Source organism: Pholis gunnellus, assembly GCF_910591455.1.
Source record: "Pholis gunnellus genome assembly, chromosome: 20".
NCBI lineage: Eukaryota > Metazoa > Chordata > Actinopteri > Perciformes > Pholidae > Pholis > Pholis gunnellus.
Window position 1 is genome coordinate 8,419,485 of NC_136547.1, and position 23,858 is coordinate 8,443,342.

General features: G+C 41.3%; 2 protein-coding genes across 2 annotated transcripts; one reads left to right on the forward strand and one right to left on the reverse strand.

The window, feature by feature from the left end:
* Window positions 1-354: 354 nt before the first annotated feature.
* LOC306712037 (ADP-ribosyl cyclase/cyclic ADP-ribose hydrolase 1-like) lies at window positions 355-4,203 on the reverse strand (the record flags this gene model as incomplete). The annotated part of the gene is made up of 9 exons (XM_079181136.1): window positions 355-454; window positions 623-709; window positions 959-1,051; window positions 1,148-1,221; window positions 1,364-1,446; window positions 2,293-2,428; window positions 2,539-2,662; window positions 3,487-3,610; window positions 4,194-4,203. The coding sequence occupies 9 exons, from the start codon at window positions 4,201-4,203 to the stop codon at window positions 355-357; spliced, it is 831 nt and encodes a 276-aa protein (XP_079037262.1).
* A 4,117-nt stretch (window positions 4,204-8,320) lies between these two features.
* Window positions 8,321-22,501, forward strand: LOC306712038 (uncharacterized protein). Its single transcript, XM_079181137.1, has 19 exons — window positions 8,321-8,635; window positions 9,329-9,462; window positions 9,977-10,081; window positions 10,574-10,619; window positions 10,799-10,907; window positions 11,072-11,180; window positions 12,063-12,214; window positions 13,392-13,505; window positions 14,109-14,181; window positions 15,758-15,764; window positions 18,408-18,452; window positions 19,589-19,684; window positions 19,839-19,978; window positions 20,092-20,196; window positions 21,058-21,103; window positions 21,192-21,300; window positions 21,674-21,782; window positions 21,974-22,125; window positions 22,284-22,501. The coding sequence occupies exons 1-19, from the start codon at window positions 8,573-8,575 to the stop codon at window positions 22,409-22,411; spliced, it is 1,842 nt and encodes a 613-aa protein (XP_079037263.1). The 5' UTR covers window positions 8,321-8,572; the 3' UTR covers window positions 22,412-22,501.
* The last annotated feature ends 1,357 nt before the right edge of the window (window positions 22,502-23,858 follow it).

Genomic DNA, 23,858 nt, shown 5'->3' on the forward strand with positions numbered 1-23,858 from the left:
TCAGATTTAATTAAACTCACTGATTTAAAAAAAAAAAAAAATACATCACAAGCACACAACTGAAACTGGATTTTGACATAGACAGGATTACAATGAGGTAACACATCATAAGACCATAATCACGTCAGCTGATATTTTGCTTTAGAGTAAATGTCAATAAGCACAATCCAGCAGGATCTCTCAGCTGCAGAAAACAGATCAATGTTGCACTTCACGAGGCTTTCTGACCTGCTAATCAATGAAAAGAACGAGGTGGAAACAAAAACACTTTAATTTAGGAAATCTTTTAAGCCGCCAATTTAATTTTGTCCACTTTTAAATATTATCAGAATGCATGCATCGTCTGTGGGTGAGTCAGTTAAACGTGAGGCTGCTTCTGAGGGAGAAGCTGTTTGCACATTTCTGGCAGGACGACTGTTTGGGGTTCTGGATACACTGAAGGATCATCAGGGTCCTGTGGACAAATACCATTTGCATTACTCATCAGGAAGTTCATTATTAATCCATAAACAACATCTGTATCTGTATCACACGTTATCTGCCTGTCTGTCTGTCTGTCTGTCTGTGTGTCGCTCTGTTGGGAAAACAACTTTTGTCCTTTAATTTGATGAACGTCACTTACTCATCGTTGTCTGTGCAAGTCCAGCGGAAACCTCTGGACCGGAGGATCTGGATCAGGTCTACAACGGATCCTTGACTACATGATTCTCTATTAAAGAGGGGAAAAAGGGGACTTGATTTGTGGATTTAAACATCAACCACTTGTTGTTAAGTCACCATTTATAAAGCTGTAACTAATGGCAATACAAATGGTTGATAATAATTAAAGCGGCAGACATGTATTCTGGTCGCATGAAATGATGTCGTTAAAGGGTGACTTATTGGAAAGTGGTAATGATTTATGTGAAAGTAACTTTGCGCTCTTCACTGTGTTGACTGTAACACAACATATCCTCACATAAAAGGTCCCTCTAGACTGGTCACCACCTTTATGTTGACATAATCCACCCTGCATGGGTCCAGACCGTCCAGTTCAACACTTCCAAACATGCTGTGAGTTCAAGAAAAAGAGAAAGAAAATATATATTTTATACATACTCAACAAACACTTTTGCTAAAACAGTTGCTTCTTAATTTATTGATATACCTTTTCCTATTGAAGGCGTTGGAAATAGACCCGTTCAGTAACACCGTGATGTTGCCACATGCCATTTCTGCAAACTAACAAACGGGTGAAGAAATTTGGGTGAGAGCAATTATTCCACTGCTGTTTTTGGAGCAGTATGTTGCATATGAATGATAAACAACACAGCGCACTGTGCACCGAACTGAAACATTTCCGCAGTTTGGACAGTAGACTCACATTTTGTGAGGCTTGCCTCCACAAGGAATACACGGGGTGATGTCTACATGCCGCCCACGCCGGACAAGAACAGAAATCAAAACCTGTGTGTCAAATTCACAGCTATCAGTTCAAAAAAAGTGTAATCAACTTGATAATATTCAAATGAGACATGAATGACTGGTGAGAAAAAACACGTTTAGGTGTTGAGTTGACATGCATTGACATACAAATACAAATAAAATCCTACAGGCACATGGAAACATTTAGGAGCACATCTGCAGCTGTCTGAACCATGATATTTAAGTTGGATCCCCGTGCTGCCAAGTGATCTGTTCTACATTTCTTGATTGTAAAAACATCTGGATAAAAAGCTAAATTGAATAAGCTTTCTGGTGTCAAGATTTTAAAAGAATGGTAATGGATAAATTGTATGTCATTGTTAACTTGGTATACATGTGGATTATTTTTAAACAATTTAAAGATGCATTAACTGATTTTATAGCCACCTGGGGGCAGCAGAAACAAGTTGTGGACACAACACTGACATATCACTTAGCAGTCACAGAACAACATTATCATTCATTTGATGTTGTGTTTTTGTCCACCTGACAAATGTAACTCCAATATTCACATAATATTCACTCTTTTATTGTTGCTCTCTTTTTTGGGAGCTTTTTAGTTAGAGTCTGTACCTCAACTCCAACAAATACATTTATGGTACATTTTATATCATGATTGAGTTACTTTAGTGTTTTACCAACTTGGAGGTCACTACCTCTTCAATGGATCACAAGATAAATCTGATGGTTTGTGCAATAATCAATCGGACAGGAAAGAAGAAAATTGTTGTTCTGCTACAGCCAGACGTTTCTCTAATCTTTGCTTTTTTTCATGTGAACGTTTTTGTTTCAGTTGTCTCGTTGTTGTTGAAACTAGAAACGATCTACCGGAGTCTTCCTCTTGTCCACACCAGACGAGGTCGTTGAACATGTAGCCCACCAGAGTGTCCTCCAGGGTCCAGAAGTGACGTTCAACAGCGGTGTAGCTGTGCATCAGCCTCCTGGTTTTACTCCAGAAGAGACACTAGACACAAGGGAAGGGAAATATAAAGCAGCGCAACTCAAAGGTCCTCCATCTAATGAGGTATCGGTGAATAACGATCAACATGCATCTAATTTCAGAGCTCTTCTCACCCTGTCACAAGGCCACGTTTGTGGAATCGCATGAAACATCTGATGATAATCCACCGTCACGTTTAAAGAGGACTGACGGACAACCGACTCCTCAAACTGTCTCCAGATGTCCTCGCAGTCAAACCTGCACATAAAGAGCAGTCAGTCAGTTGGTCGATTGATAGAAAATTGATCTATTATCTACTATTTTGACGATCAATTCATCGTTACACTTGCTTAATCAAAAGAAAAGTTGTTGTTTTTACTGCTGGTTGGAGAAACAAGACATTTGAAGACGTCATCTTGGATTCTGATTCTTTTTTTACATTTCATAGGCCAAGCAATTAATCTATTTATCATTAAACATGAAAATTAAGATGGACATTCTATAGACCAACCAATTACTCAGGAAAGTAATCCATGTATTAATCGATAAAGATAATCATCATTCGTTACAGCCCTAATGTTTCTGATGCATGTATGCCGCAGGGGCGGGAAAAGTCATCGTTAAGCAAATCACCTTTAAAGTTTCATTCATCTCCCAAGTCAGAGCCCAAGAGCTAATGTTTGGGTTTCAAGACCTAAACGAGCCATAATATGTTCTTAACGAAATCTAATGACATTTCAAGATGTAAACCATGAAAGCCTCACGCCCTTTTGGGATCCAACAAAAGTGATAACTGACTGTATCTACACAGGAAATGACATATGAGAGTTTTGCAGCCAGAATTCCCCATGACATAAAACGTCTTTTAATTCAAAGCCTAACAACATGCCCTCATTCCATCGTAACCATTTCTGTTTCACTGCCCTTCATGGGCTTCGACGCCAGCCTGATGGTTTATTGACTTTTTGCCAGCCAAGATTCTTCTGCTTTGGGAGGAAATCAGGTCACAGGTGACAAAGTCAAAGGTAATTAAACTGGAGTCTCACTCACATGAGTATACATCCTCGGGCAGTATACGTTACCTCAAGCTGGGATTAACTACTGTGATGTAATTGTAGCACCTTCCAACCACAATGTGTTTAATGTTGGGGGTAGTCCCCAGCTGTGCACTCGGGTGAACGGGGCAGAGCAGGAACATAATAAACCCTTTCAAAGTGGACACAAAGACGGAGGAATGAACACTTTATCTATCACATTTGGGAGGGGCACATCAAAAGAGAGGAAAGACAAAGAAATGTGGGAAAGTTACTTACATACTGTCACGCTGATCATTACAAAGTAAACAGATGTTTGAGTGGAGCTCATGATAGTGAGACCCTGGACTGCCTCCGCCGCTTGTCAGTACACGCTTTAATCCACCTAACTGTAGATCAAAAGCAGTTATCAGTTTTTGATTTGACTCCAGGCCAGCAGGTACTTTCTCAGGAGCCAACAAAGTGTGCGTTTGCTGCATGCTTGATTGACTGAAATCTTGTTGTGACATTTAAAAAAACTTCCCACGTTTTTCTTTTCTTTCAAACCGGGCAGCTTTTCAAATACCCCTCCAGGAGATTAACACATAATGATGGCCGACCTTTAGAAAGCAATAAACGTCCTGGCACATCAAGGAGATGCACAAAAGATATACATTTTTGTTTTAAATTATAGTAGTTAGCACATGCAATCATAAAATGTCGTGAGAAGGTAGGTAAACATAATCCAGTGAGATAACGCAGAAGTAAATGCTCACCTGGTTCCATGCGGAAGGTTAACTTGCACTAAATGACTTGATGCTCAGCTCAGATTTCTGCACAAATTGAGTCCTGTTGTGGTGTGATCGGATGTGTCCCCTCCTCTCAGGGATAATGGTTGACATGACCGTAGAGACTTGTCTTCATGTCGACAAATACAGCCCACTGAGGCATGATACGAGGACAGACGAGATGTTTTTTTCAAGCTTCCTGTCGTAAAGAGTAGATCCTCATGACTCCCATCATGGTACCAATAAGAGTACCCACACAGAGTGTACGCTGTTCTCCGGGTCATGGTGTGACAGGCTGGAGGAAGAATATGTGATTGTCCTTATTATTGAATAGCCTGAATTATCATTACTATTATCACTATCAAATCAATTATAGGGAAATGTGTACAGTATGTCTCAAAATGAGTCAGCAGTATTCTGTTGAAAAAAGTAAACGTTGTTTTGTAAAGTAGCCTACCTCTTTGTATTCATTTTTTAGGTTTTACGGGACAAACGTACACTACTTACATTACTTGCAATGCTTAATTAATTAAAGCTACCACAAGGCACTTTTATTGTGTGTCGATTCTGGCGGTCCCTGTGGACAAAAGCGATATTGTTCTTGAGCAGCAGAGTCCCCTTTTTAGGGTAATTTTACTGTCTGACATTCTCCCTTGTCGCCCCCGCTTTGCATCCTTGATGCCAGCTTTAAGTCTTGCCTTTCTTCTCTCTCTAGATCACGCCCTCACCTCTCCATTCATCCAGGCTTTCCGGTCGGAGAATGATTTTAATGGTTTTATGATCACTACAACCTCAGCACATTTGCTGATATATGATGTCTCTCATTAATGTCTTTCCCCTTGGTGACAGCATTGCTTAACATGTGCCGGTCTGAAAATTCAAAAAGAGCAGCTGTAGTCACATCTGTCCACGCTTTAATTGTATCTATTGATGGTTTGACCCATTGAATTAGCTGGGCGTAAGTAGGCAGTGGTCTGATTGTCCAGAGTTGGGGTGGGGGAGGGCTTTGTAGCTACCAGGAATAATTGTGTGAACATGGTCCGGTGCATTGTTTCCTCTCGTTGTGGAATTTAAGAAAACCAGATCTGAGGTTTGCTTGATAAAATCAGCAGCTATAATAAAAGTACCATCTGGTTGTTTTGTCATGTCTCTGCTAATGACCTCATACAATTCGGTGATTTTTTTTATTTGCATTGGGAGGAAAGTAAACATCTGCACCAAAGGCACTGGTGAATTCTCTGTGCAGATCTGGCCAACATCTTAAAAGTTCGACATCAGGGAAACATTGTCCATTAACTTTGAAACATTTTTGGCATAGCACTCTAAAATAAGAGGATGAACATTCACACACCTGCTATCCCTTCTTTGTGGTCTTCATTTGTTATCTTCTCTGTGTATTTCTTATCATCATTGCAAATGAGGGGAACCTCAATGATTTTCGATGCTTAAATAAAGGTTTAAACGAATGAATGAAAATGATTTCCAGGAGTGACAGCGACGATGGTAGTTTTCACCTTGTGAGTCTGTGTGTGAGTCATCGTGTCCAAATGTGATCCTGCACCAGCTGTAGCAGGAACTACCAGAGAGACCGTTTTGAGTACTTTCCTACAGATTCTGTGAACAATCACATGCAGACACAAAATATAACAAGGACTTAGTTGACATAAAAATGTAGATCTGTTCGACGTAGGGGGGTAGAAATTGGCCTATTTTGGTGTTACTTTTGTTTTGTTAATATACAGATAAATTATAGGGAGTCTAACAGACCTTGGATAGTTTAATTTAAGGTTTTCACCAAGTGTGAATTGTCTGAATGTGATTCTCATTTTACTGCCTTGTCCTAAAATAAAGAAAAAGCAGTGCTCTAGTTTGGAGGTTAGATTTAGGGAATGCCTCAAACTGTCTTCTCATTAACCGCTTGTGATGGTTTTGAATTTCTGCCACCGCTTTGTGTGATAAAGTCCACCTGAGGGTAAATCTGTAAAACAGTTTGGATTATAGTGCCCTGTTGTTTCAAAGCTAATTGCATTTTTAGCACTCCGCACAGGAGGACAGAGAGTCTTAACAAGACTGACAGAGTTTATTGACATGAAGCGAATATAGATGAAAAGCAAGCAAAAATCTGATTCGGGGTGTATAGCACTCTTTTCATACATTATTCATGGCTTCATTGACAAACTGAAATGTAGCTTCAGGGAAAGGCCATAATATATAATATAATAATGAATAATAATGACTGTACTTCCCCATAATGTAAAGTACAGCTGTGTGTAAATGTGTTTCTTGTAAGCAGAACCAACATCTTGCCACTAGGGGAAGTTTGTGAATCATGAACTCAAGTAAAAGGAAGCTTAATGTTAAAATATCTTAATACCGAAGTAGAGGACATCATTTTAATATTTTCGAAGGTATCATGAGACTCTCTGTTTTCTGTTAAGACACTAAGTCCATTCAATATTTCACGATAATCAAAATTACAAGTCAACAATTTAGTATGTAAGAATGTGTAATTGTTTGCCTCTTTTTAAAATGTCTTTTCACTGTCATTGAGAATAATCTTATTTTGCAATTTGGGCTTTCTTGTATAGTAGTTTTACCCACAAGAGATGTAGTCCAAACATACATGAACAAGTCCTTCATGATGATTCCTAAACGTGTTTTATGAGACCGGCAGCCACAAACCAAAACTAAAAAATGTAAAAGAAATGCAGAAAAGCAACCAAATCCTATTTTTCCTTTTCCTGATTTTACTTGACTAAAGTGACAAAACGTGCCTTTGTAGTTCTGGAGTTATATGCAAAGTGTTATCATTGCACATCGAAGAATGTGCATATTAATCTTTCGGGAAATATAGGTTTTAACGTGGATCACAACACCCTGCAGCAATAAAGATTCCTACACAAGACAGCCGATATATGTGTGAATCAGATCCCATAGAGTGCTGCTGCTGCCACCTTCTGGCCAAAAAAAGGTTTTATATGTTTATTATATTTACATTGTTAAAACAAGGCGGATTCCCCCCCAAGCTCTCTCGAACAACTTGCATAAATTAACACAATGGATATCTAGTAGAATTATTCATTTAACACAACAAAAAACACAAACCAGGTTGATTTAAAGTATGTGTCATGCATGAACTTATATCAATATCAAGCAAACAATTATCAGCAGTGTTAGGCTATGCTGCTGTTTGGATTTATAGATAAATCTTGAACCTATAAACAAAAGTTCAAAGTATGCTAAATAGTTGTAATATGAGATGGCGAATCTTTCCACAGTCACAGGGTGGGCAGTGCCTGGATCCAGAGTGAGGTCCTTCCAGTCTGATACAAACAGTAGAATGAAATATATATATATTTGCAGAAGGGGCTATCAGGTTATTCGATACGATTGATACATAAATCATCATACATTCTTCCTGTTAGCATTTAAAGTGCATGAGACACCACTGGAGTCTCATTTTCTTGTCTTTTTGTATTGCCACCAACGCATTTGTTCACTTTCTGTTTTGTTTGAGTTTAAGGACAAGACACTTAATTAAACCCGAATGTAATTTAAAACATAGGGTTCAGTCCACATTACAGAAAGGCAGAAAGCTACAGATGTACCAGATTAACAGGACAAAGATACTGTAACATCCCGAGGGGAAGAATTAGTGTGCAGCAGTTGCTGTGTAAAGTAGGAAAGAGTGTGAATTAGGAGTGCAATTATAATATATCAGTAAGCTGCTGATCAAAAATATACACAACACCATATAACATTAAAAATCACACATGCAGAAATCATCCATTATTTGCTGCCTCTCATTGTCTCCTTCTGAGACATCCATGCTTCTGTCAACAACTAAAAAACAATGGTTTCCTGTGTGGACAAACGACAGCCTTCTAGCCAATGAAAACAGCGATTTTACTTCCGGTGGGATTTATTGACCAATGAGATCGTGAGCCCTACCAACAGTCCCGCCCTCTCATTAGCTAGCTAAAAGTGTCATAGAAGAAGTGCGTCTGGAGGTGGGTTGAGTTGGCTTTAGCCCGTTGAATCACTCACTGCTGTAGTTTATAACAACGTTAATTAAGACGTTACAAAGCTGTCTGGCTAAACCGTTAATGTTAAGTTTGAAGCTGTGCTCGTTATTACGCAAAGTGCCAGTTTATTTATTTAAAAGCTAACTAGCATAGAGAGCTAACCTGCACAACGCTCGTGCGGATTTACTTGCTTCTTAATCTTTTCAGCCATGTAGCTCGTCGGTTGTCTGTTACCGTAACTGTGTTGTAACTGTGTTGTTACTGTGCTGTGTTTCTCAACAGGGACCTAACGTTACAATCTGTCATTATCTGGGAAAATCACGTTAAATCCCTGAAATCAACATGAGTGATCCGTGGCAAGAGTGTATGAATCACTGTGTGGAAGTCACCAAAAAGGCTGGGAAGGTGAGTAAATACTAGTTAATGCTTGTTATTTTTTAATGCTATGGTCTGGAAACTACTTTATTTAAGTTTTGCATCCACTTGTATCTGTATCACAGCAGCAGTGACTTGCAGGTGCATGATATGATCATATAAAAGAGATCCAAGGATATGCATAAAGGGGAGAGTTTGACTGTTTAAAACTGTTGTTTTAAATGCAAATGAAGGCAAAGTTTTGACTGAAAATCATGCATTTTTAATTCCTTGTCAGGCAGCTCTTGAAACCAGGTGAAAGCGTTTTAAGATGTTGACAGGCAATTGACCAACAAATGTATTTAAAGATGAGGAGGTACAAATGAACATCTCCCCCTGTACATTCAGTTAGGACCATACAACTAGTATCCTTAAATTCAAAATATATTGTAGATTAAACAAGTCTTTTTTCTTGCAGCAAAGAGAAAACAATTCTAAAATCCAAAATAAAGGTTTACAGCAAGTTTATTTTATTTTATTTTATTTAAGAGTATTGCCATCCCTCTACCTTTTTTGTAAAGTGACAAAACACAATGAAGACTTTTGGAGCTTGCGCCTCATCGTCTCTGACCCGTCACTGTCACCATAACACGGCACACGTTGGGGTCTAATCACAGCAGCAGATGTAGTCAGTCGTGCATGAAATCCCCTCAGCTGAGTTTGCCATTGGTGTGCTTCTGCCAGATGATCCGCGAGGCGCTCACGGAGGACATCGCCGTCATGCAGAAGAGCTCGCCGGTTGACCTGGTGACCGAGACGGACCAGAGAGTGGAACGGCTCATCATAGCCTCCATCAAGGAGAAGTACCCCGCTCACAGGTGTGTGACTAGAGAGAGCTGAGCGGCTTGCACGTGCTGCAGGACGCGCGTGTTTATATTCTCTGGGTTCGCTCCTTATTCTCATGCTTTCATCTGTTTCCTTGTGTTTTAATGCTGCATTTATCAAATGTTACTTTGCTTATTTTGTTTATAATGTGGATGATAGTTTTCCCTACTTTGGCTGTGTTATGAAGAATGTACACACTATTGCTCTTATAGCCAATCTGGACGGGGATGGAGCCAAGAATTTGGGAAAAACGAGCCACAAACAAATATGAACATCTTCTCCATGCTACCAGAAATACCTTTTCTTAAGTTGTTGATTTATTAATTTTCTGTCACAGTAAAAGTAGAAATCAATATCCACCAGGAATACCTGTTGACTCGCTCCAGGATGCTGTAGTATAAAGTACTTTGGACACAAAGGAAACTGTGCCTCGTATGACATAATAATACTCAAAGTAAACGCAGCGGGCAGACGGCATCAGTAGCGTATTTCTCTCTGATCCTGAAGCTTCATAGGGGAGGAGTCGGTAGCAGCAGGCGCTCCCAGTGTTCTGACGGACGATCCCACCTGGATCATCGACCCCATCGATGGTACCACCAACTTTGTTCACAGGTACGGCTCTTTACGGGTGTTGAATGCTAAACTGTCTGTTATTTCGTCGCAGCAGGCCGCTGCTATGTATTACAGTTGTTGTTGATGCAGTTCTGATCTCCGCACTCAGTGAGAAGACTCGTGTTCTTCTTTTAATTCATAAAATATGATTAAAATTATGATATTGTATTAAAATATTTATTCTCGTTCGGGGTTCGGCTCGCCCTCTGAACGCTGGGTTAACTTGGCAGTAATGACCGTCTCTCTGTACATCTTCCCCTTTATACAAACCACTGAGAGGCCTGATAGGCCACTGGATTTATTTGATCTTTGTCGCTCCTTATCTATTTTTATCTTTTAATTGGGTTCTCTCGGGTTGTCCTCTCCGTCAGGGATAATTAGACAATGTAGATGAAACTGAACTGATAATAGAAAGTGAATCCTCTGAGCTTAAACCTAAAGGGAGTTCATTATGGGAATGCTTTTCTTATATTATAAATTCCTTTTCTGCAGGTTCCCCTTTGTGTCCGTATCAATTGGCTTCACTGTGAAGAAAGAGGTATGCTGTGTTGTTTGTGAGTCACTTTTTTGACACTGTAGCATCTTAATTAAACGAATCCTTATTACCCCAATAACCCAGAGAGTGATGAGTCGTACAGTAGTTTGTATGGCTGCGGTTCTATTCTTAGCCCTCCTCCCTCATCACAGCTGTTTTTCTGTGCTGCTTCTCGGTCTCAGATAGAGTTTGGGATCGTCTACAGCTGCATCGAGGACAAAATGTACACAGCGCGGAAAGGGAAGGGGGCATTCTGCAACGGAGACCCCATCAAAGTGTCTGGACAGGAAGGTAAACGTTGAGATTTCTTCAGTGTTGCTGTTCTCAACAAATCCACCAGGTGGAGGCAATGCCACAGCCTGATTCTAGCACCAACATCTGTACACAGAGACAGCTCGGAGGCAGTGTTTGTGTCTTCAGGGGAGTTAACGGGTATTCTCTGTGTGTCTTCCAAGATATTAGCCAATCCCTGGTACTGACGGAAATGAACTTCCACAAGGATCCCGAGCGTTTCAAAACAATGTTGGCCAACGTGCGGAGCATCCTCACCATCCCCGTCCACGGGTAAACAAATACAAGTGTGCAAGTGTTGTAATCCTTATCGTTTCAGTCCTGTTTGATCCGGTGACTCCTGTGATCGGTACTTCAGCAAACACTCCCTTAACAGAAGACTGACTGGTTTACGGTAAAGCTGAACAAAGCCATGTGGTTGTGAGAAAGAAGAACATCCGATCTGGTTGTGTGGTTTTCCACACAGCAGCAGCAGCACACTGTGAGTTAAGGCTGTCGCCTTCAGCTCTCTGTGGCTCCTTCTGGTTCCATTGCTCATTTATATATAAAAACAAATCATCGACTAATGGGCACTGCTAAAAATGCTTTCCAGACACTTTTTAAATGAATGATTGTGGTCAACAATAACCGTAAACATTGTGTTTCCTGTGGCTGCTTCACAATAAAGCGCCCCACCCACCCCCTCCCATGTTTTACCGGTGGAGCAGGCTTTTAATGTGAAGCAGCTTTGGGTTTTTTGCATATATTGCAGCTCCATATACAGCTGTGTCTGTAGGAGTGGATTTTAAACGGAGTGGCTGATATCGATGAGATAACAATAGAAATAGTAACCATGGATTACATGCATGTGTGGCTTCCTGTGAACCCTTTTTTTGTGAGGAAAGGCAGTCTGAGAGCACTATAGAGGGGGACGCCCTGGTAGCCTGATGGTTAAGGTGCAAAAATACAAATTGAGAGAAGCAATGACGACACTTAAATACCAAACACCATGGAGACACCAGCCATAAATAGTATCCCAAATGTGGTTTGAGTCCGTGAACATCTCCAGGACTATAACCTAAAACATTCACATACGCTCACTAAACTTTCAGTGCACCACCAGCGGTTTTTAAGAGTGAGTCAAATGCAGAGCAGACATCTCATTTCCATCCACAGCGTCCGCTCCCCGGGCAGCGCAGCTGTCAACATGTGTCTGGTGGCGTGCGGCTCGGCCGACGCTTACTACCACATGGGCATCCACTGCTGGGACATGGCTGGAGGGGCGGCGGTTGTTACTGAGGCCGGAGGAGTTATCATGGACATTTCAGGTGAGTCACTGAGAGGACTTGAGCTCTCTTTGCTGAACTTATTATTATGTTGTTGTTTTTTCAGAGGCTGATGAGTCACTGGATGACCTGAAGGAAGCGAGCAGCAGGGGGGGGGGGGGGGGGGGGGGGGGGGGGGGGGGGGGGGGGGGGGATGGACCGGTGGAGAAAAAGGCTGGTCCAGGGCAAGCACAACGGAAGTTATTAAACGTTTATGAATTATTCATTGTTACAAATTCTCGCTGTTATTGGTTATCATCCCTCTCGCTGCTCACAAATGACTGTAACGCAGTTACAGCTGGCGGCTTTGCACTTGAAACAGGAAGCGGTTGGATTTGAGAAATGTTGGTGTTACATTTCGGCAACAGCTGCGATATTCAGGGTTATTGGAAGCTGCTGTCAAATCAAACCTGCACACTTGACAATAGCACTGCTATTAAAGGAGTAAGCGCATTCTTAATTTCTGCCAAAAGACTTTTGTCCTATATATTTAAGAAGTAAGGAGGAGCTTGTGTGTGTGTGTGTGTGTTTGTGGTGGGTTAGACATCCTCTCCTCTTTAGACAATAAGTGAAGGTTGTAACTCACCGATCGGCTCCCGCGCTTAAAGTCTGATCCCACGGAGTGTGGAATTTTATAATGAGCAGGATCATGATCTTGGAAATCCGTCTCCCACGCCTTCCCCATCTGATATATAACCGTTTCCCCTCTTGTGACTAGCTCATTACTTAGCAATTGTTCTTCCGCAAAACACGGGCGTCTCAAAATGAATACGTTCTCTCCGTTTCATCGATCGGATGGTGCAATAAGCCAGATCTATGGAGGAGAAAATGGCCGCTGGCATAAACGTGCTCTACTGTTTGCTGTAATGACTTGTATCGTTCTATTCTGTCTTTGGCTCGTATTAAATTAAATCTCATTACTCAAGAGAGTTGACTTAAATAGATTATTTGCCTTTAAATTACCTGGTTAGTCAGTGTACACCAGCAGCGGTGAGGTGACGCCAGCATTGGATGCTTCATCCTCTCTGAAGGACATTTTGAACAGTGCAAATCTATTCAAAAAGAAGAAGAGAAGAAGAATAAGCTGCTTTATTCAGGTTTACGCAACAAACCTTTCGAATGTTAACTTTTACATTCTTGTACCAGCACAATGAGACTTCTTCTCCTGTGTCTCGTCCAGGTGGACCGTTTGATCTGATGTCTCGGAGGCTGATCATCGCCAGCAGCAGAGCAATAGCAGAACGCATCGCCAAAGAGATAACAGAGTTCCACGTTGGGAGAGACGACACAGATGGCTCGTAAATTTCCATCATCTCTTCTACCGACTGAACAGTTTTTTTTATCACCCAACTGTTTTGTTTTTTAACAAGTCACGATTCCGTCTTTGCCTTAAGAACCAAAGCGATAAACTTACCTCTGGAGAGAAATCCTCTGAAGTTTGTTAGATCTTCTTCTTTCTGCTTTCTTTGTAAGTCATTGTTGTGTTTCTGCATTTAGCCTTTCACAGATTTAGACTTTTTGTTCTTATTTGGACAGTAACGATATGGTGTGTGGTGCAGGAATTAAGCCTGTGTTTCCGAATACACACTTGTCTTTGTAAATGTGTTCAGGTGTTGACCAATATTATTGCTTTTTCATGTAAGATGTTATAGGTTATTGTATTTGGTTAAATGTATTTAAAGTCACATTTGTTTAAAGGGCAGGCCCATCTGTGTTCTGGTTATGAATAATGTTTGGGCTAGCACGAGCTGAGTCAACGTTAGCTTTGATAAGTGGGGTTGTTCGTGTACTTGTATGTGTTGTGTGATGATGAGGTGTCGACGAGTGTCTGGATCTCTCGTCTTGTTACACTGTGCGTAGTGCATCTAACCTGCGTTTTTTTTCTGTTTGCTAGCAGATGAAAGTGACATGGAGGCACACTCGCACACTACAAATACAATGGAGAGCCATTCATTGTTTTCCCCCCCCTGGTGTGGGCTGGACTAAGTTTGGATTTGAATACATAAGGAACACCACTAAGAAACTGCTGAATGATATAAAAAGCTAAAAAAAAAGAAAAGCATACATACATGTATATTTATGTAAATTAATTTCAGTGCCATCACTAGTTTGCACTATAGTTGATCCAAGAATATGTACATGAAAAACAGTCTGCATATAATTACTTTTATTTCTAACTTCTTCAAGTCCAGACTGAAATACCGGATGTAATGAAGGGAGCGAATAAAGAGGACTATAAATATCTCCTGCCATGCCCGGCCTCTTTCTGACACACGACAGATGGATAAATGCATGTCATTAACGCCGCGCAGACAGGTGTCAGCATGCATCCACATGTCGGCTATACCAACACCGAAGACTACCATTGGCAGAAGAAGTAAAACCTGAGTGCGAACGTTTGTGCAGAGAAATGCCGAATATCTTCGACTAAAAGAGGGAGTTTGCTGTCATTCCTTGTTCCTTCGGAAATTTGTAAATATACCATTCCCAACACAAAAAAGAAAAGGAAAACATTCGTAATAAAATCTGCCAAGACTGCTCCCGTGCTCCAGTTCACTGTGACAACACAAAAGCCTACACCAGCCCATATCTTCTGAAATCTGATAGTATCTAGCGCCGCATTGGAGAATGGAAAATTCCTCTGTATTGGATCTCCAGCAAGGCTCCTAAACACCTGACACTCTGACAGTGGCCTGTATCAGCCACGCGTTCGCAACATAAATAGACGTCCTTATTTGCTCTGACCTAGAAAACTGATAAACTGTCTTTTCTCCTTATAAAATCTATAAAGTAGAAAATATGAAGAAAGAAAGCGTCTCTTGTGGCAAACAGAAAAAAACAAATGAATAGAAAACAGACACTATAAAACACTAGGGGGAAAAGAAAACCCAGTCTGACTGCTTCCGTTGTGATTTAGTAGAGAGATAAAAGCATTTACAGCCGTTATACCATGTAAAATTCTCTGCTGCGTTTCCCCTGCCCTTTCAGTCAGTGCTGCGCATGCTGCACATGCAGACCCCCCCCCACCCCCCCCTGATGTGTTTTATGAAATAGCCCCGAGTTTTGCTCTCCACGGACTGTCGTCTCTCGTTTTTTTTTCCAGCTTGTGTTCGCTGATGACAAACAAATGGTTTTAAAACACTTTACTTGAGCAAACCCAGGTCCTATGCTGCTGGGGCCCCCTCCGAAGAAATCAATGGTCCATGTTAGTCTGCAGCAGGGGGTTGAGACGTAATCGCCAGGGTTGGGAATGATTTCCAGAGTCAGCCAGCTGAAAGCAGAGTCCTCCTCTGTCGACTCCACCTTTTTACATCAACACCTGCTCATGTTGCCGGTTCCCAGTCTTTTGATTTTTATGTCCTGGTTGCCGCCCGGAAGTACCAACCATTGTTCTTTTGAAAAGCTGGCGAAACTGTTTTTCTTGCTCCAGCCCAGAAATGTTTTCCCCGGAGATGTTTTAGAACAACGCTAGCCTTCTGTGAGTTTCTCACTTTTGTTTCAATACCCCAATGTGTCTTTTTTTGTGTCTTATTTATGCCACTGTAGGTTGAACGTGTGGTTCACAACCTTTGGTCCAAACTGAAGTATCTGAACACCTTTTAGAATGTTTGTCATGAAAGTTGCATTCACATTTATTTACGGTCCCCAGAGGATGAAGCCTACAGACTGTGGGCACCATGAGGTTAACACGTTTTATTTTTACGACTATTGAAGGAGTTGCCATATAAATCTGACATTACATTCACGGTGCCCAGAGGTTAAAGCCAACAGACTTTGGTGATCCCCTGAGTTATCCTCTAGCGCAAGCAACTGGTTGACAATTTTGGGCTAGATTCACATAAAAGTTGTCATTCCTGGTCCCCAGAGGATGAATTTGACTTTAGTGATCCCCTGACTCTTCATCTTGTGCCACCATCAGGTCAGAATTTCAGTTTGTACAATACTTTATGATCAAATAGCTGCAAAATTCAAAACTCAAAGGGGCCTTAGGAAGGACTCTAGACAGGAAGCAACATGTCTGAAGCTCCTGCTCATCTTTCAGGGTGTACCATTGACCTTCAGCAACTTCAGCATCATGGCAGGCCACCGTTACAGCTGTGATTCCAGGGAACCAAACATCCCAAACATCCGTCATCCTGGATAAATTATTCATAACAGACCTGCCAGGGAGACAGCAGCACTGATGTATTTGTTTTGCCTGTCCTATCACTTCCCTCAGCCTGTCTCCCAACATTTTAGAGAGCGCCCTTATATTTAGTGCACAACAGGGACAACAGGATGACAACTGCTCTCCTGCTGCTCCCGGTCAAACAGCAGCTTCACCACACACTGATCTGTTAGGTGCAACGGATGTCTGCTTATTTTAGCCGCAAAGCTCATGAATCCGTATTTCTAGTGAATCTGGCAACTTTTAAAGAAAAGCTGTTATCATATGATTATCCATATCAGATCAATAACTTGCTTCAAGTAGATCAAATGTAATAATTCAACGTTTGCATTAGCACTCATCCTGTCTTTGCTGACGTAGTATAGCAACCAGTCAAAGCGAGTATGTCACCACATAAACTTGAGTTATGCAAGGTGTGGCCGTGAAGAACATCATGTCTGAACGAGCCCCGGAAAAAACCCACAGACTGCTGCTTCTTCTTCTTCTTCTTTTTCTTCTTCTTCTTCTTCTGGGGGATAATGTAGAACCGAGTACATATTTGTGTGTGTGTATCTGTGACTCAGTGTCTCCAGTAACACAAAAACTGTAACAAGAGTCACTTATAGTTCACCATGTTGAGGCGTAAATCACAAGTTTCATCACACGTATGATATTAATTCAATTCTTTGGACGACGATACGATACTTGCTGATATCACAAAGTCTGCCGCGATGCGACCGATATGAGACTTTAACATAATGTCCATTCAACACAACCCGTTTACATTTATATCAACTCACAAAAAAGCAAGTGAAATATGACTGGGCTCTGTAGGAAGGAGGTGTGCTTCGATGGGAATGAAGTGTCCCCGACGTGCTGCTTCAAGATATCGATACATCCATCTGCATCGCTGCACCCCGATCACCATGGTCAGTGCCACATATCGCCACTATCCTCCCATTTCAGGTTGTAAGCAAGCAAAGAGGCCCAACGTCATTATATTGAGACATGCAGCGTTTACCAGTAATTGAACAATCCCTCTTGCAGCAAGGTATGACTTCCTGCAACGTAACGCTTTGGTTGTTTTTAAGGGAAGTAGCTTGAAGATTTGAGAGAATAGTATTCTACACTCCCTCGGGGACTTGAGGGCATCATGCATTTGGATGAAAGAGAGGTTTAAAATTGCACATTTACTGTATCTGTGGTAGCTAATTATACTGTATTGTGAAAATGCTACTTTGAATCACTATCATAGCTTTGCTGTTTGCAGTAACTCCTTATTCTCTCCCAGAGGAGGAGAATAAATTAGCATCCAAGCAACCTTACGGTGAGTTGTGATAACGGTTCGCTTTTATGTGCGAACAGTACTGATAAATATGTTGACGTATATTCGGAGATGCAGACACATCTAAATCTGTGTATCTGCAGTAAAGACTTTCATTCAGTTCATGAGGATATTGCCAAGAGTTGCACAATGAGAAACGGGCATGCATGCACACACATACGCTGACTCACCAGGGGATCTTTCAAAGTATTTATTCACGAGTGGAATACTGTGAAGGACATAAAGGGAAAGCACAATAGCTGTGAAAGTGTCAGGAAATATAACAAATGACAGGAGCTTTTGTTTGCCGCGCCAAATCCCAAGTCAGGAGCTGGAATGTACTCTTATTTATAAGATTTTCACCTCAGGTAAACTGGTTTATCAGCTGACATCAACGCTAAAAGAGTAGCCATGTTAGCTTTGGCATGTACGTATGTGACAGAAAAAGTACAAAGCAGGGCGTGGTCTTCCTGACATTCCAAAGACAGTCCAAAACTTTCCGCTTGCTTACATTGATGCCCTCAATGCACTCACTGCACATCATGTTGTTGCAGGTCTGCCTTCATAGTATGCTTCTTCCTTTGGGTTGCTATGAAGAAGCACAGGAGGGCGGTGCTAGTACTTTTCCCATACTGTCGTGCCAGTTTAAAAAAAAAAAAAAAAAGTTGCACAATCTCTCCAAAAAAGGAATTTAAGGTTACGTTTTTCAAAAGAAGGTGCACTAGCATCTTGGAGCTTCCTCTGACAGCTTGTCCATCTGTCTTCACAAGGTAAGCTGTCCTTTCATTTTGTAACCTGTGTGTGTGTGTGTGTGTGTGTGTCTGTCTGTAAGAGGCGTTTTATCATGAATGGATAATTGTCTAATAACATTATGTCGCTTTTGTGTAATTTATCACCAACAACTCTTTATGAGGTGGGAATTATAATCTGAAATGTAGTGCAGTAAAAAGAACAATATGTGCCTCTGAGATGTAGTGGAGTGGTAGTAAAAAGTTGCGTAGATGGGAAGAAGTACAATACAACTCTACACTTCTACCCCACTACATCTTACGGACCAATATCTAACTTTCTACTTGTCTTGAGTTTAGTTACTGTTTAGATTACAAGTTTTCATCCCCTTTCTGTCCAGTGAAAAACAAAATTTATGTGAATATGTGTTTCTCACAGATGATGCTATAGAATATGATGCATTGCTGATTAAACTACCCAAAGATATGCAAATGAGTTAAAAACACCTACAGCAGTAAAATGCAACATATTAATGCAGCAGCAATATTAATTCAGAAACATCACACATCATATATAACAGTAAAACACTGACAGAGAACATGTTACTGCACAATGAATTCATTTTCTTGATCATACTCACACACTTTTACTGAAGTGTTTTCACAGTGCAGTATTAGTACTTACACTTCCACCATTGAGACAGCCACTAATCTTTTAACGCATGACATGACACATTTAAAAATGAAGCATTTATTTTTAAATCGTTAAATATACAATGAAGTAAACGGCATTCACATGCGTTTCCTTTCTATTCATTCACTGGAGAACCTTTGACTTTTTCTTCCCCACCCCATTTTTTTAAACCGTACCTACGTTTCTTCACATTTTAAAATCTAAAACCTGCGGCTCCTGGTGGTGATTTCAGATAGGAAGTGTTGCATAACTCACTCTATTGTAAGAAGGGTGTGCTAAGCATGCAGGACTAGAAGTATTGCATTGTGGGTCCTCAGAGACGGGCGTTGACACATTTTACAACTTGCTAATAACTTTTCTATTTTTTTTAAAGCCTCTAATGCCTGTTTATTTAAGTTCATTGAGTTTCTAATGAATGATAAATGACACTTCTATGCATTTATGAGTCATAGCTGCACTGTTACAAGCTTTGTTCATTTTACAGGCTCTCCTCAGTAAAGCACCCCGTACACTGGAAATGGAGGACCCGTGGCAGAACGCATACGACTTCGCTGTTCAAGTTGCGAGAGCGGCTGGAGCGGTACGTATACGAGCCATCTGACTGCAGTTCTTCTCTGGTGTTTGCAACATCGGCTTGAACATTTAGGAAGACATTGTGATGATCAAAACATGAACTACGCCCTGCTTTATCCGCATGATCCCTAAATTGTGTCAATGATTGGCCCTTTGTTTAGGTAATTAGGAAAGCCGGGGAGGAAGAAATAAAGGTCCAGACAAAGAGCTCCACTGTCGACCTGGTCACTAAGACTGACGAGAGGGTGGAGAAGATCATCATCGGCTCTCTGAAAGAAGGATTTGGAGATGGCACACACTGGTGAGTCATACACACACACACACACACACACACACAACAACAAACCTGTATATGAATCTTTGCACTGTTTGTTCCATATCTTGATATTTGTCATTGGTCCTTCTGTGCTGCAGCTTCATTGGGGAAGAGTCCGTCTCAAAGGGGGAGCCGGTGATCTTAACTGATAAACCTACGTGGATCATAGACCCAGTCGACGGCACCACGAACTTTGTTCATGGGTAAGACGCCAGATGTGTGTGTTGACAATTTGTAAATATTCATAACTACGTTTTCCAAAGTGTATGACCACCTGAACCTAAGAATTGTTGTGTTTTTATCAGCTTAGAATGAGCCCTTTATGTCTGAATGCGGAGCGGGTCATCTTCATCTTCCAAAATCAGAGCGTTATGTTATGTTGTTTATGTTTTACTGAGTTTACATAGTTATTTTTAGACCAACTAAGTGGTTTTGTTGCCCAAAGTGTGTTTGGTTTGAATCCTCAACGTTAACCACACATCTACTACGGTGACACCAAAGGTTCAGACAAAGCGCCAGTATGGGAGGAGTTTGAATAACACGTGCTGACCGAACAGGACAAGCTCAACAGCTGTTACAAGAAGCATTAGAAGTGTATTTGGTCCTCAAATCACATATACGGTTTATTATATAGCAGCAAATATTCACAGTATTTAATCAGAAGGGCAGTCTGAGAGCGCTCTGCCAAGCCCGTGCCCTGTTGGGCAACGTTAATGAAAGTGGAAAATGCTACACCCGTCCACCAGGTTTCATGAGAATCGGGCCAGTTCTTTTTCCTTTGTCCTGCTGGGAAACAAACCAACAAACATAAAGACTGGAATGGGGGGGAAACTGCTAGCCAGGCTAACTTGCTCCACTTTCACATTTCTATCTCAGAAATGAATTATTTTACAGTCGGCTAGGATCGTTTTTCTCATCTCTGAAAGTACGAATAGCCTTATTTCCCAAAACCTCCTCCTATTAGAATGCCTATAAATAGATACACAGGGTACGACACGAGAAGCGCTTTCATGCTATGTAATCACACACTCTGATCTGATGCACATGAAACTACTTCTCTACAGATTCCCGTTCGTGGCTGTGTCTATTGCTTTTGCTGTCAATAAGGAGGTATGTCACATCCAACAACGGTCATTATGAAAGTATTTTATCCATACGTGGTGTGTGAAAGCTGAAATAATGACCCTTTTTTTTTCAGCTGGAGTTTGGTGTGGTGTACAGCTGCTTGGAAGACAAAATGTACAAAGCAAGAAAGGGGAAGGGAGCGTTCTGCGATGATGAGCAGATTCAGGTGTCCGATGTAAAAGGTAACACTTGTCATATTTCTTTTCAGCATCAGTCAAAGGTTTGGTCTTTCTGTCTTGCATATTTGAGAATGAAAGAAAGTCGGAAACAACACAAATGGAGCTCTGCATAGAACATAAACGTGTGCCATCCTTTGCTTTTAAAATGTACCATCTGGAAACGTCCCCATACACAATCAGCACTTTCACATCAAGGACCTTCAGAACATAATCAAATACTCAAAAGGAATCATTAAAAAAAGGTTGTACACATTCAATCTGGAGGACTTTAGGCTGTTTTTGTGTGTGTGTGTGTGTGTGTGTGTGTGTGTGTGTGTGTGTGCACCTTTACAGTCACTGTCACACCTGTAATTATACATAACAATAACTGTTGCAGATATCCACAAGTCCATCATCATCTCGGAGCACGGAACTGACAGGAGCATAGAAAAAGTAACCAAGATCTTCTCCACCATGCAGAAGATCCTCTGCATCCCCGTGCACGGGTGAGTGGTCTCAACATGCCTTTTCTTTCTCATCATTATATTGGAATGGAACTGCAACTTACACAGTTTCCCGACCAGTTAAACCATCTTTTTCTCCACTTCCCTCCACTTCTAGTTAGCCTACTGTTGGTCGCCTTATAGGGCAGTGTAGCTTTCTTACTCACTCAACTCAAACTGGTGTGTCCTGACAGGCTCCGGGGGTCAGGGACAGCTGCCACCAACATGTGTCTGGTGGCTTCGGGGGCGGTGGAGGCCTTCTTTGAGATCGGGATCCACCTCTGGGACATTGCTGCTGGAGTGGTTATCGTCAGAGAAGCCGGAGGACTAGTGCTGGATGTTGATGGTGCGTATGCTTTCAAATGTGACAACGGAGCATCAAGGGATTCTGCAGCAATAAACTACAAACTTAAAGAAAAAGATTGGAGGTCATACGTACTAAAAGCAGGATTTGTTTTTTTTTGGTGAAACCCCTCTTAATAAAGACTTTGTTTGACAATTCAGGGGGACCCTTCGATTTGATGTCTCGAAGGATGATGTCAGCAAACAACAACGTTATTGCTCAGAGGATCATCAAGGAAATTGAAATATTCCCAGTGGAGAGGGATGACGCTCCGGTGCAGAAGAAATGAGAATATCCAAATGCTTTTTAAAATGAGTACATGAGTAACAAGTCCAGTCTATCGCTGTATGTCCTGAATAAAGGGATTTTTTTAAATGTGCATACTGGGTGTGTTTCATTGGCTGCACATTTTTTTCCACTAAAGGAAATAATTTCAGTGACCTCCAGGTTACATTTGATGGGAAACAGCTGTCATGTTTGCTCTTGTTGTATACCAGCTCATTGTAATTTGCACAAATATCTTTTCTCTGCAGCTTCCCGAGTATGCATTTGAAATACATCAGAAATAAATTGTGCATGTTTGCAGACCTGCATTGTTTTGGTTTTCATTTTTGCCCAATTTGGAAAGCGATAGATTGCAGGAGAAGCCGCTCTGAGTCTGATGGTTATTTTGACTGGATTTCCAATCACTGAATGTATCTTTTCCTCCCTCAGTCTCCTGTGACGCTAATGTGTAATTATCTGATGGAAATGAGATGAATTCTGCCGGGGTGATTACTCTCATTAGAGGCAACAGTCTTTAGCACTGAGTTAAGTCAATGTTGAAGTGACTTTATAAACACCGGCCCTGTCAAGTGTCATATAAATAACTTACTGTGCACATCCCCGTTTTGCCTGAGAGCCTCTATTATAGCATTATTTCTGTTTCCTCTATTTATTACACTCATATTACCGATCACCACTAGAGGCCAGTAATGCATCAGCAATTAGATGGGATCCTGAGACGCTCTCATTTTACGTTAGTGGTGGGAGTTAATATTTATTTTAATTATTATTAAGTATATATTGTGGACCTGCTCTGAAGTCCCCCTATGCTTCATCAACACCTCTTCGAGCGAAACGGTGAGGAAATAAAAATGGCCCCACCCAAGAGAAGAGAAGAGGCCCTTTTCTCCTTTCTGCTCTTGTTGTTTTTTTTCCCGAGCTGCAAATTAACAGCTGGCTATGAGATCGGTCGTACATGAAGAATGCAAAGGTGGATGAGCAAGCTGAGAGCGAAAAACTAACAGCGATGGCGAATGGAGTTGCAGCAACACAAACAGCGGGAACAACAACAGCAGCAGCAGCAATAACAGCAGGAGGTTGGGGGGGGGGGGGGGGGAGTGTTTGAACTGGGGCCTTTGAAACATAAATAACTGCAATTTCTTTGTATAATTATGCTACTATACATCTGCCAGGGCTGCGGTGCATGATGTGTGTGATGTTCTAATAGAGATGTTGTTTGTCTGCCTTTCAAACGGCAAACATCTAATTCCACAGTACTTTGAGCATCAGATGTGAAATATAGAGCTCTTTTTTTTGACTATCATGTAAGGGGAATGGGGTGAAATGATGTGTTGCAGTAGAGCGGGGCCAGATACTCGTTGCAAATACGGTACATCTTAACATTTGCCTGAACTTGCCCAGGGTACCAGATGGCTGGAATTTGCCTTGTAGGAGAATTAAGTAAATGCCAC